This window comes from Panulirus ornatus, chromosome 9, assembly GCF_036320965.1.
Source record: "Panulirus ornatus isolate Po-2019 chromosome 9, ASM3632096v1, whole genome shotgun sequence".
NCBI lineage: Eukaryota > Metazoa > Arthropoda > Malacostraca > Decapoda > Palinuridae > Panulirus > Panulirus ornatus.
This window is the reverse complement of record NC_092232.1, coordinates 55,355,973-55,370,583: the sequence shown is the minus strand read 5'-3', so window position 1 is coordinate 55,370,583 and position 14,611 is coordinate 55,355,973. Positions and strand designations below refer to the sequence as shown.

Sequence of the window (14,611 nt, the reverse complement as noted above, 5' to 3'; positions counted from 1 at the left end):
TAAGTGTGTTTTTGATGTCTGTAAGGGTAGGCAGATGAAAGTAAATGTGAGTAAAAGTAAAGTAAAGTAATGGTGTTTGAAAGGAAACAGAGTGAAAATATAGATTTTGCAAATCCTGAAGAGTCAAGGAAGAAAGTGTTCTAAACTGTGATATAACCATGGGGGAGAAAGTCTGGAAGAGGTGACAGAATTTAAGGAATTGGGAACTATTTTGTGTAAGTTTGTTGATATGGAAGGAGAAATAAGGGAGAGAGCAGTACAGGGTAGGAAGGTTGTTAGGTCTCAGAATGATAAAGGGTAGAGGTGTAAATAAGTGAAGAAAAGATTGAAGGACAGCACAGTCCTCTTAACCTGACCATTGCAGCCAAAACATGGACATGGGATGAATAACAGAGGTCAAGAATCCAGGATGGAAATGAGTTATTTGAGAGGAGCACATGGTGTGATTAGATGAAATGAAAAGAGTTAAAACGGGGCATAAGAGAGATTTTCTATGGCAGGAAATGCAAAGGTAATGATTGTGGATTATAGAATGAGTGAAGTGTAATACTTTGAGGTGGTTTGGGAGTGTGGAAAGAATGCAAGATGGGGAGTTTACAAGGAGAGTGCATGATAGTACAATTAAAGGGTTGCTGTGAGAGGAAGACCACCTGGGACATGGGGAAATAGAGTGGAAGAGTACTGGAGGGAGAGAAATTATAGTAATGCATGAAGTGGTGTATGCAAGGGAGCATGGAAGGACAGGCATAAGAAGAGACTTGCTGTGGCCACCCCTGTGAGGGAGTTCCCAGAGGAAACCGGAATTAGAGATATAGATAGACAGAGGAATGCAGATTTTATGTCCACCGTAACTTGTGCACTGGGCTGGCTGCCATGGAGATGCTACCTCTTGCTAATGAGCAGTGACTCTTCAGATTGATTGCACTCTGTTGCTACTGACTGAGCTACTTTTTTTCGTATTTTACTTTTATTTCAGTATGTTGTACATCCATTAGTGACACCACTAATTGTCAGTGAATGATTGCATGGTTTTTTTAAATTTTTAAAGATTTTTCTGTCTATATGGTTTATTTTTTCTTGAGCATAGAGCACTGCATAAGCAGTTTACTGGATAATGTTTCACTGAGTAGTGGAAACCAGGTTTATCTACACTCCTATAACTGGTGGTCGTACTTGTGTAAGGTCAGCTCTGAAGATGTTAAGTGTAGAACTTTAGGACAAAATTAAGTAGAGATGAATTTCTGTACACCAACTGGACATTCTCTTAAGACATGTTCTTTCTACCACCATCATAGTTTGTGGCTCTCTCCTGAAGCTCACTGTGGTAATTATTTTTATCATTCTTGGTTTATGGGCTGCTGTCTCAGAATGACATGGGGAGTAGTGACCAGGTAGATATATCATCTGCTTTGAAGGACTATGATTGAGTGGCCTAGGGGAAACAGTTATTGATTTATGGCAGATCATATATACTAGCAACCAGTTGCTTTAACTGGACAGGGCTGCCCAGTGTGATTACAGATAGTAGTTTTCATGAAAAAGTTTTTTTTTTTTTTTGTAGATACAAGTCAAAAACTAGAAAGAAAAATAAATTGCAAGGAAAGTCATAAAGGGTAGATGAGGGTATGAGAATATAGCAGAGCTCATAATTTGTTGTACACAGTTTTGTTTGATTGGAGAAACTAGTGTCTTAATCTTTAAAAGTATTTAACCACCCTCTCTCCAGTAATAGAATGACAGCCATAGATTGACCATATTACTTTAAAGAGGAACTGGTGTTCGAAGATTTTACTTTGCCATCAGAACTTGGAGAATTTTGAGGAGAGTGATGAGGAGGGTTTGGACAGAGATGATCCACAAGTTATGGAGGAATGCATGAAGATGTTTAATGATTACCAGCCAGCCCCTGAAGACTTGGAAACACAACCATCATCTAAAAAGGTAAAGAGTTTCACAGTTGTGATTAACCATGTCCATCATCAACTTATATGTAACAGCACTAGACCTCTCCTATGCAAACTGCTCTGTAGATAACCAACAACCTTCATTTTTTTTTTTTTTTTTTTTATACTTTGTCGCTGTCTCCCGCGTTTGCGAGGTAGCGCAAGGAAACAGACGAAAGAAATGGCCCAACCCCCCCCCCATACACATGTACATACACACGTCCACACACGCAAATATACATACCTACACAGCTTTCCATGGTTTACCCCAGACGCTTCACATGCCTTGATTCAATCCACTGACAGCACGTCAACCCCTGTATACCACATCGCTCCAATTCACTCTATTCCTTGCCCTCCTTTCACCCTCCTGCATGTTCAGGCCCCGATCACACAAAATCTTTTTCACTCCATCTTTCCACCTCCAATTTGGTCTCCCTCTTCTCCTCGTTCCCTCCACCTCCGACACATATATCCTCTTGGTCAATCTTTCCTCACTCATTCTCTCCATGTGCCCAAACCATTTCAAAACACCCTCTTCTGCTCTCTCAACCACGCTCTTTTTATTTCCACACATCTCTCTTACCCTTACGTTACTTACTCGATCAAACCACCTCACACCACACATTGTCCTCAAACATCTCATTTCCAGCACATCCATCCTCCTGCGCACAACTCTATCCATAGCCCACGCCTCGCAACCATACAACATTGTTGGAACCACTATTCCTTCAAACATACCCATTTTTGCTTTCCGAGATAATGTTCTCGACTTCCACACATTTTTCAAGGCTCCCAAAATTTTCGCCCCCTCCCCCACCCTATGATCCACTTCCGCTTCCATGGTTCCATCCGCTGACAGATCCACTCCCAGATATCTAAAACACTTCACTTCCTCCAGTTTTTCTCCATTCAAACTCACCTCCCAATTGACTTGACCCTCAACCCTACTGTACCTAATAACCTTGCTCTTATTCACATTTACTCTTAACTTTCTTCTTCCACACACTTTACCAAACTCAGTCACCAGCTTCTGCAGTTTCTCACATGAATCAGCCACCAGCGCTGTATCATCAGCGAACAACAAGGAATAAAAAGCAAACCTCTGTTTCTTGCATCACTAACCTTCACCCATGAATTCCACCACCCTCAACAAATGATACAAAACCCATACACACTGAAATACCTCAACGGGCACCAAACAGATAACCTCTCACTTCAATTTTAAACTCCTGTCCACCATACATACACCCATCAGAAACCGCACTCTCCTGCTTACAGTCTGGACATCAGTCATCACTGCAACACTACGAACACCTTTCCAACATATCCCAGGATCATTCATGCCCACAATGCAGCTATCATAAAGAATACACGAAACACTTACTACTCAGTTGCCCTGCACTTTTTGTACTTAGATGCATACACATCATAACACTTTTTGACGTGGTCTCGACCAGTGAATGTGGCCAGCTGCACGAATGGCATAAGGATAGAAGGGACTCGTGGGCAGGAATGTTGTGGTTTCAGTGCATTACACATGACAGCTAGAGACTAAGTGTGAACGAATGTGGCCTTTTTTGTCTGTTTTCGTGGCACTACCTCGCTGAATCAGGGGGTACTGATGCTGTTTCCTGTGGGGAGGGGTAACGCCAGGAATGGATGAATGCCAGCAAGTATGAATATGTACATAGGGATATATGTATATGGCTGTGTACGAGTATGTATTTGTATTTATATGTGTATATGTTGATATGTATATGCATGTATATGTATGGGCATGTATGTATATGTGTGTATATGAGGGTGTGTTGAAATGGTTTGGACATATGGAGAGAATGAGTGAGGAAACATTGACAAAGAGGATATATGTGTCAGAGATGGATGGAAAAAAGAGAAACAGGAGACCAAATTGGAGGTGGAAGGATGGTATGAAAAAGATTTATAGTGATTAGGGCCTGAATATACAGGAGGTTGAAAGGCGAGTAAGGAATAGAGTGAATTGGAACAATGTTGTATACAAGAGTCAACTTGCTGTCAATGGACTGAATCAGGGAATGTGAGTGTTTGGGGTAGACCATGGAAAGGTTTCTGGGGCCTGGGAAATTTTCAGCTGCGACAACATCAGCAGAAGCAGCCTCACCAGTCATCTTGGTGTTGTGTTAATTGTAGCATTATCTAAAATTAGCAAACCATTTAGGACTTGCTTGAAATGTCTTTGCTGCTCCTTCCTCCATTGCCAAGTCATCATATGTATTTGAGGCCATTGCTATTATCACAAGCATGCTGACAGGAACATTTTCATGAATATGGTGTTCGATCCATTTGCTCAACATTTATTCCATTCTTTCCATAATCAAACATCAGGAATACAAGTTTTTAGATATGCTGATTGATGTTTTACTCATGGCACTCTTCTATTTTGTATCATGAATAGTCTGTAAAGTAGATTCATTAAGGCCAAGGGCACACTTACTATCAACTGTTCATTCATCTTTCTCATGCTGTTTAAGCACATCAGTCTTAACCTCATTGATGATGGCCTTATGGATCATGATCATACTACCACTGAGATCAGGAGAGCTTATAAGGTGCTTTGATGACGTGATGCAGAGGGCAAAACCCATGCAGTATACAGAGGTATAAAATACTTTAGCACTCCATGACTACAGACTATATCGATGTCATGTATACGTCTGCTTCTAGTAAGGCACTGGCAACACCACATCACCATGCTGCCAGCCTGCACTATTCCAAATTGAAGTCTGCATGAATTAAGAAAAAGTGTAAATGTCCTGTGCATGTCATTCTAAAAATGGCATAAATCTTATACACTTAAGTCGAGCTGTCCTTCTGGCTGGATATGTTTCAACTTATGTGATGGTAACTTCAACAAAAGCTTTTATTAATGTTACATAAGATTGGAAATGGGTAATAATAGAAATATATGAATAATGTCTGACATGAATTCTTCTAGACAAGGATGAAGTCTGTAGATGAGGAACCGGATCTCCTCCCTGGGAAGCAACGCATCGCACGATCGAGCTCCACTGGTAACCTTTTACCAAAAAAGCCTAATCTTCACCAGCATAGGAAGACACCTACACAGGTATGGGATTCTTGGTGTGTCTTTGAAGGATGTGTTGAGGACATGCATTAGTTACTGAAACCAATTTAGCAGATGATTTCCTTTTTTGCCTAACTTATACTTTTTTATTCGCTGCCACAGTATTTGGTATTCAAGACGGATATGGAATTGTTAATATCATGTAGAGGCAGAGGTGAAGATTAGTAAAGGTTTTCAGAAAAGAAGAGAGAATGTTGGGGAGAAGAGAGTGGTGAGAGTAAGTGAGCTTGCAAAGGAGACTTGTATGATGAAATACCAGGAGAGATTGAGTGAAGAGTGGCAAAAGGTGAGAGCAAGTGATGTAAGGGGAGTGGATGAGGAATGGTATGTATTTAAGGATGCAGTGCTCTCATGTGCAAGAGATTCATGTGGCATGAAAAAGGTGGGAGGTAGGCAGATGAGAAAGGTTAATGAGTGGTGGAATGAAGAAATGAAGTTGTTAGTGAAAGAGAAAAGAGAGGCATTTGGACAATACTTGCAAGGAAGGAGTGCAAATGACTGGGAGGTGTATAAGAGAAAGCAGCAGGAGGTCAAGAGGAAGGTGCAAGAGTTGAAAAAATGGGGAAATGATAGTTAGGGTGAGAGTATCATTAAACTTTAGGGAGAATAAAAGGATGTTTTGGAAGGAGGTAAATGACATGTGTAAGACAAGAACAAATGGAAACCAGTGAAGGGGCCAGGGGGAAGTGATAACAGGTAGTGAGGAAGTGTGGAGGAGATGGAGTGATTATTTTGAAGGTTTGTTGAATGTGTTTGATGATAAAGTGGCAGGTGTAGGGTGTTTTGGTTGGGATGGTGTGCAAAGTGAGAGAGAACAGGTGTAAAAACCTTGCAGAAGATGATATCTGGCAAGGTGGCAGGAGTGGATGATATTGCAGTTGAATTTGTTAAGAAAGGGAGTGACTGTGTTTTTGATTGGTTGGTAAGGATATTCACTATATGCATTGATCATGGTGAAGTGCCTGAGGATTGGCGGAGTGCATGTATAGTGCCAATGTACTGAAGCAAAGGGGATAAAAGTGTGTTCAAACTACAGAGGCATAAGTTTGTTAAGTATTCCTGGAAAATTGTATGGGAGGTAGTGTTAGGAAACAGACGAAGAATGGCCCATCCACTCATATATACATATATATACATAAACGCCCATACATGCACATATACCAATACATATCCCTGAGGATAGTGGAGAAAGAATACTTCCCACTTAATCCCCACGTGTCATAGAAGGCAACTAAAGGAGGCGTGAGTAGGGAGCTGGAAACCCCCCTCTTGTATATTAATTTCTAAATAGGTAAAGAAAGCAATTGTATTTCAGTTTCTAAAAGAGGAAACTAAAGGAGTTAAGTGGGGATTGCTCATCCTCCTTGAAGGCTCAGATTGGGGTGTCTGAATGTGTGTGAATGTAACCAAGATGAGAAGAAAGGAGAGGTAGGTTGTATGTTTGACAAAAGAAACCTGGATGTTCTGGCTCTTGAGTGAAATGAAGCTCAAGGGTAAAGGGGAAGAGTGGTTTGGGAAAGTCTTAGGAGCAAAGTCAGGGGTTGATGAGAGGACAAGAGCTAAGGAAGGAGTAGCAAAATTCCTGAAGCAGGAGTTGTGGGAGTATGTGATAGTGTGTAAGAAAGTAAATTCTAGATTGATGCGGGTAAAACTGAAAGTGGATGGAGAGAGATGGGTGATTATTGGTGCCTATGCACCTGGTCATGAGAAGAAAGATCATGAAAGGCAAGTGTTTTGGGTGCAGCTGAGTGAATGTGTTAGCAGCTTTTATGCACGAAACCAGGTTTAAGTGATTGGTAATTTAAATGCAAAGGTGAGTAATGTGACACTTTAGGATATAATGAGTGTACATGGGGTGTTCAGTGTTGTAACTGGAAATGGTGAAGAACTTGTGGATTTGTGTGCTGAAAACAGACTGTGATTGGGAATACCTGGTTTAAAAAGAAATATATGTAAGTGTATGTTTGTGAGTAGGAGAGATGGTCTGGAGGCATTATTGGATTGTGTGTTAATTGATAGCCATGTAAAAGAGAGACTTTTGGATATTAATGTGCTTAGAGGGGCAGCTGGAGAGATGTCTGATCACTATCTTGTGAAGGCAAAGGTGAAGATTTGTAGAGGTTTTCAAAAAAGAAGAGAGAATGTTGGGGAGAAAAGAGTGATAAGAGTAAGTGAGCTTGGAAAGGAGACTTGTGTGAGGAAGTATCAGGAGAGATTGAGTGTAGAATGGCAAAAGTTGACAGCAAGTGATGTGAGGGGAGTGAGTGAGTAATGGGATGTATTTAGGAAAGCAGTGATGGCTTGCGCAAAAGATGCATGTGGCATAGAAAAAGGTGGGAGGTGGGTAGATTAGAAATGGTATGCAAATGATCAGGAGGTGTATAAAAGAAAGCGGCAGGAGGTCAAGAGAAAGGTGCAAAGGTTGAAAAAGAGGGCAAATGAGAGTTGGGTGAGAGAGCATCAGTAAATTTTAGGGAGAATAAAAAGATGTTTTTGAAGGAGGTAAATTACATGCATAAGACAAGAGAACAAATGGGAACATCAGTGAAGGGGGCAAGTGGGGAGGTGATAACAAGTAGTGATGAAGTGAGAAGGAGATGGAGTCAGTATTTTGAAGATTTGTTGAATGTGCTTTATGATAGAGTGGCAGATATAGGGTGTTTTGGTTGGAGTGGTGTGCAAAGTGAGAGGGTCAGGGGAATGGTTTGGTAAAGAATGAAGAGGTAGTGAAAGCTTTGTGGAAGGTTAAATCCAACAAGGCAGTGGGTTTGGATGGTATTGCAGTAGAATTTATTAAAAAAGGGGTGACTGTGTTGTTGATTGGTTGGTAAGGATATCCAGTATATGTATGGACCATGGTGAAGTGCCTGAAGATTGGTGGAATGCATTTATAGCGCCAATGTACAAAAGCAAAGGGGATAAAAGTGTGTTCAAACTACAGTCATAAGCTTTTTTAGTATTCCTGGGAAATTATATGGGTGGCTGTTGATTGAGAGGGTGAAGGCATGTACAGAGCATCAGATTGGGGAAGAGCAGTGTGGTTTCAGAAGTGGTAGAGGATGTGTAGATCAGGTGTTTGCTTTGAAGAATGTGTGTGGGAAATACTTAGAAAAACAGATGGATTTGTATGTAGCATTTATAGACCTGGAGAAGGCATATGATAGGGTTGATAGAGATGCTTTGTAGAAGGTTTTAAGAGTATATGGCGTGTGAGGTAAGTTGCTAGAAGCAGTGAAACGTTTTTACCGAGGATGTAAGGCATGTTTACTAGTAGAAAGACACGAGAGTGATTGGTTCCCAGTGAATGTTGGTCCGCGGCAGGGGTGTGTGATGTCCCCATGGTCCCCATGGTTGCATAATTTGTTTATGGATGGGGTTGTCAGGGAGGTAAATGCAAGAATTTTGGAGAGAGGGGCGAGTATGCACTCTGTTGAGGATGAGAGGGCAAATAGGGAAGGGGGAAAAGGCAGAAATGAGATGAATAGATGAAGTGAGTATTTTGAAGAATTGTTGAATCATTGACAGGTTGGCAGATGTGGGATATTTTGGATATAGAGGTATGTGAATTAAGAAAGTCATGGCTAGTGATCTGGTGAAATAAGAGCTGTTGAAAGCCATTTCATTACCTATTTGAACTGTGCTGGAGGGTGCTTTATGCTCACTGGGCCTTATCTCTTGAACACTCTCTACTATCATGTATCCTCTTAGATTTTTATATGCTGTCTGCATGAACCATGTCCTCAGTCAATTTATTCCATTCATCTGCCATTCTTGTATAATAAAGGTATTTTGTTATTTTCTTATTTACAAATTTCTTACTTAATTTCACATTATGTTCTCTGGTTGCTTTATCCTTTCATCAGCAGCTTGAATGGATGGCATTGCAATTGAATTTCTTAAGAAAGGATGTGACTGTGTTACTGACTGGATAATTGGGTTTTCAGTGTCTATGGTTCATGGTAAGGTGCCTGAGGATTAGTAGAATTCCAGTATAGTGCCAGTGTATAAGGGCAAGGGGGACAAAAGTGAAAGTTTAAATGGGAGAGATATAAGTTTGTTAAGTGTACCCGGTAATTTGTAAGGTAGAGGGGTGATTGAGAGTAGTGGAGACTCTTTAACCATGGCCACCCTTTGATAGGAGTTCCTGAAGGGAACAGGTGTCAGAGATATAGATAGTTAGGGTGATTGAGAGGTTGGTGGCATGCAATGAGTTTCAACGGGTGTCAGAGATATAGATAGTTAGGGTGATTGAGAGGTTGGTGGCATGCGTTGAGTTTCAGATTGGGAAAGAGCAATATTGCTTTAGGAGTGGTAGGGAATGTGTGTATTAGATATTTGCTTTAAAGAATGTGTATGTAAAATTCTTAGAGAAGGAGAAAGACTTGTATGTAGTGTTTATAGATCTGAAGAAAGAATATATGGTTGATAGATATAAACTGTGGAAGATGTATACAGTATACAGTGTGGAAAGAAAGCTGCTTGAAACTGAAGAATTTTTTTTAAGAGAGTAAAGCATGTGTGTGAGTAGGAAGAGATGAGGGTGAGTAGTTCCAGGTGAAGTTGAGTCTTTGGCAAAGGTGTGTGATGTTACCATGGCTGTTTGTTTTGTTAATGGGTGGGGTGGTGAGTGAGGTAAATGCAAGGATATTAGAAAGAGGAGCAGGTGTGCGGTCTGTTAGTGATGGGGGCAGACCTGGGATGTTAGTCAGTTGTGTTTAGTAATGATACTGTACAGGTGGCAAAGAGAAGTGAGAAACTGTGGAAGCTGGTGACTTGGTTAGGGAGAGTGTAAAAGAAGTAAATTTAGAACATTTTGCTGAAGAATCTGTGCCAGGAAATAAGGTATCATTTGGCATTATATTTTTCAGCTATCAGGAAAAATGAGTGTTCAAAAGGATTGATTACAAGATTTTGTCCTTTTTATTGCTGATGGCTTTTAACCCTTAGAAGGCAGTTGAGCTCTTATGAGTACCCATGTTATAAAACGTGGCTGCCTGTGCCTCAAAGTAAAATACATATGGCCATTGCTACTTATGGCGTTCCATGCATTGTTTGGAGGCACTACAGGCCTAAACATTTTCCATATAGTGGTCAGTATATTTGGAGATGTCACGGAAGCTTGTATGAGATCTGCATCTTCAAGTTACTTAATTTTTGTTGATCAATTTTACAAGTTAATAGATATTACTGACATTATATTCTTAATAGTCATCTATATTAGGGACAAAAACAATTACAAAAATACCACATGACATGGTTTGTTTGCCAGAGAATACTCTCTGAGTGCCTCTCATGCTTGGCAATGAAGTAGTCTAAGTTAAAGAGCACACAGCACTCATAAACAGTGACTCACAGGATTAAGTTTTATATCATTTTAATCAGATCATGCTCTAGTTAACTGTTAAGATAGACCAGATTTTTTTCTTCCACTGTGCAAAAACTTCATTAGAGTGATAGAGCTGAGGTGTCATGTTGTATGTATCACTGTTTTAAAGTATAGAGGAAAATCTTATAATAGTGGATTTGTTGCTTATTGCTGGTAATTTTTTAAGTCTGTTTATTTAATGAGTGTTATAAGTTTTGCATTTACACTTTATTGAAATTTGTATGATTTTATGTAGGAAATGTATGTGTGAATCATATCTTTGCATTTTTGGTAGTGACTGAAAACAGTAGAGCTACAATACTGAATACCTCATACGTTAGTTGAGAAGGAGCATGCAATAAGCAGAGACAAAAAGACAGAATTATGTCATCTTCTTTCAGATGATGATGGAGAGATATAAAAAGCTAAAGGAACAGCAAGCAGAACTTATGAAGCAGTTAGAGAAGCAGAAGCAGCAACTAGAAGAGCAGAGCCGGGGTGGATCATCCTCCACTGTATCTTCCTCTACATCATCTAAACCCACTGTTTTCCCAGCCTCCTCATCTACCTCTATCATGTCACCACCACATTCTTCACCAGGTGAGTGGGTTCATAATGTATCACATCATATTTCATTCTCTCTCTGTTTTTTTTGTGTAGGGATTGGATACTCATGGATTGACCCATATGACACCTCCTCCCCATGAATAGCTATATTATTTATTTTTACTATTCGTAATCGCTGTTTCCCACATCAGCGAGGTAGCACTAGGAAACAGACAAAAAAATAGCCCATCCACACATATACACATATATATATACGTGATCGCTCAATTTTTTATCTTTTTTTTTATTATGCTTAATCTAATTGCCATCTCCTGCATTAGCTAGGTAGCACAAGGAAATGGATAAAACAATGGCCCAAATCCACCCACATACACATGTATATACATAAACATCCACACACGCACATATACATCCCTATACATTTCAACATATACATACATGTACATACACAGACATATGCATATATACACATGTACATATTCATACTTGCTGCCTTCATCCATTCCCGGCGCCACTCTGCCACACATGAAAAAGCACCCCCACCTCCTGGTGCGCACGAGGTAGTGCTAGGAAAAACCAAAAAGGCCACATTCGTTCACACTAAGTATCTAGCTGTCATTTGTAATGCATCGAAACCACACACACACATATACATACTTATGTACATGCATATCAACATATAACTATATACATGCATATACATACACATACACAGACATATCCATATACACACATGTACATATTCATACTTGCTTGCTTTCATCCATTCCCGAAACTACCCTACCCCACAGGAAACAGCATCGCTACCCCCCGCTTCAGTGAGGTAGTGCCAGGAAAACAGACAAAAAGGCCACATTCATTCGCACTCAGTCCCTAGCTGTCATGGGTAATGCATCCATGAATAGTTAAGTTGTAGAATTCTCTTGTCTCTTTTGTTTTCCTCTCTTCATTTCACCTGTGTACCTTTGAAAGTCTTCTTTTTTCTTTCAAACTATTCGCCATTTCCCGCATTAGCGAGGTAGCGTTAAGAACAGAGGACTGGGCCTTTGAGGGAATACCCTCACCTGGCCGAATTCTCTGTTCCTTCTTTTGGAAAAAAAAAAAAACGAGAGGGGAGGATTTCCAGCCCCCCGCTCCCTCCCCTTTTAGTCGCCTTCTACGACACGCAGGGAATACGTGGGAAGTATTCTTTCTCCCCTATCCCCAGGGATATATATATATATATATATATATATGCAAAAGGAGTGGATTGGCCATTTTTCATCTGTTTCCCGGCGCTACTTCACTGATGCGGGAAACAGCGATTAAGTATAATAATAATAATAGTAATGATATATATACACATGTACATACTCATACTTGCTCATTTCTATCCATTCCCGACACCACCCCACCCCACAGGAAACAGCAAACATGCGTAAAGGAAAATATAAAAGAAAACACACACTTTCTTTTCCCTTCCCCCATACCTGATTGCTGCCCCTTGCATCAGCAAGGTAGTGTCAGGAAACAGAGGAAGGCCACATCCATTCACACTCATTCTATAGCTGTCATGTGTATATGAAATATTATTCTGGACCATCCCCTCATATGATCCCTTGCTCTGTTATGCACACAGTCTCTTAAGATAACCCATGAAGTACAACATCCTGCTTTGTAGGAAATTGATATTCCAAGCCACAACATAGTTGTCCTATGTACCTTTGAAAGTCATGTCTACAAATACCTACAGAGCCCAGATTGATTTCAACCTTCTTTTTCCCACACTTTATTTCTTTCACCCAAGATGGACAATGACTGGGGCATGTTTTGCTGTATGCCATGTCAGTCACTATAAAAAACAAAAAATATACCTTAACCACATGTTACTGAGTCATTGCTACATTCTTTTTAATGTGAATTATTACTGAATCTTTTCCAAGCTATGTCCATGTGGTTTTCATTAACAGTATCATCCCAGGTTTGTCTTTCAAGAACAGTGCAGAGACCACTGAAATTTACATGTCAAAATCCATTAGACTTTTTTATTTTGTGTTGACAGCATTATAGGCTGTGTTGAAATTTACCTCAAGTGATTTACCATAGATCACTTGTACCAAACTTTTATTCCACTTTATTATGAGTGAGACCCACATTTGTAGCTAGAACTAGATCTGATATGTTCACATCATGAGTAGGTTTTGCAACTAATTGTGCAAAGGCAGTCTCAAGCAAGTTCTTTGAGATCATTGATTAGGAGAGGGAGTTTTATGATAAAGAGTATGAATCACTGTTACAAAAAGTTCTGTACATCTACAGGTGAGAACAAGGGTACCTCTGGTGGCCAATGGAGAAGGAGGATCAAAATTAAGAGAGATATGATTGAACAAGAAACTGTACACAGTAAAATGAGAGCTCAGGGATGTATTGTTGAGATGTAAGTGATGCTGCAGCCAGCCTGCTTATGAAAGATAAAGGAGAGCAGGGATTGAGGACTGCAAAGTAAGAGGGAGGAGCAGAGATTTTGAAAATACAAAGTTAGAACCAAAGACAGTCCAAAACATCTACCTGAGTTCAGTAGGAACAACCTTTCACTTAGAGAGCAGTTAATCAGGCTAAGGGACTTGAAGGTTTCTTGAGGATGACAAGGAAATATGTTAGGAGTTAAATGATGAGTTCAAAAGTGCCACTGTGGAGGACAATAATGTACAGCATTACCAAGTAAGGAGAATGAAGTATTGGAAAGGGTAGTGATTGGTAGAAATGACATAATCAAGCTTATTTGAAACAAATTAACCCATGTAACATCCATAGTATTGATGAAGTTTCCTCATATGAGCTGAAAAAATGTTTGGAAGCACTAGCATCACCATTAGTAATAATGTGCAGTTAGTCATGAGTGGAAGGGGTAGTTCCAAAGATGGGGACTATAGAGAAAATTTCTAACTGGGAAACAACATGGTTTTATTGAAAGGCGGTCATGCATAGCAAGTCTACTAGACTTTTGTGACAGGGTGAGCTCCATCTTTGATCAAAGATTGGGACAGGTAGACTACGTGTTCATGGATTCCCAGAAAGCCTTTTACACTTTCCCTCATCAGAGGGGGTGGGCTTCTTCATTGGATAGAAGACTATCTTACTGGAAGGGAACAGAGAACACAGGATCAGAAGTTGTGTTACAGAGCATGGTCTTGGATCCCTTGCTGTTCCTGGTGTTTTTAAATGACTTGCTTGATGAACTGGAATAGTATCTATATATGAGTGTGGATTTTGCCAAGGTCATGAGAGAAAAGAATGGACCATCCACTCATATACATACATATACACGTAAATGCTCACACACGCACATATACACACATATAAACATACACACTTATACATACATATGCACACACATACACTGACATATACATATATACACATGTACATATTCATACTTGCTTGCCTTCATCCATTCCTGGCGCAACCCCACCCCACAGGAAATAGCATTGCTACTTCCTGCTTCAGTGAGGTAGCGTCAGGAAAACAGACAAAAAAGGCCACATTCATTTACACTCAGTCTCTCGCTGTCATGTGTAATGAACCGAAACCACAGCATCCTATCCTTATCCAGGCCCCACAGACCTTTCC

At 40.1% G+C, this 14,611-nt stretch overlaps 1 protein-coding gene across 2 annotated transcripts in view; it reads left to right on the top strand.

Moving 5' to 3' along the window:
* Positions 1-14,611, top strand: part of LOC139750445 (uncharacterized) — a 110,661-nt gene that overhangs the window by 22,879 nt on the left and 73,171 nt on the right. For both annotated transcript variants that reach the window (XM_071665253.1, XM_071665252.1), the window contains exons 5-7: positions 1,804-1,941; positions 4,921-5,052; positions 10,837-11,035. In XM_071665253.1, the coding sequence (XP_071521354.1) occupies positions 1,804-1,941; positions 4,921-5,052; positions 10,837-11,035 (469 nt within the window). The remainder of the gene's footprint in view (positions 1-1,803; positions 1,942-4,920; positions 5,053-10,836; positions 11,036-14,611) is intronic.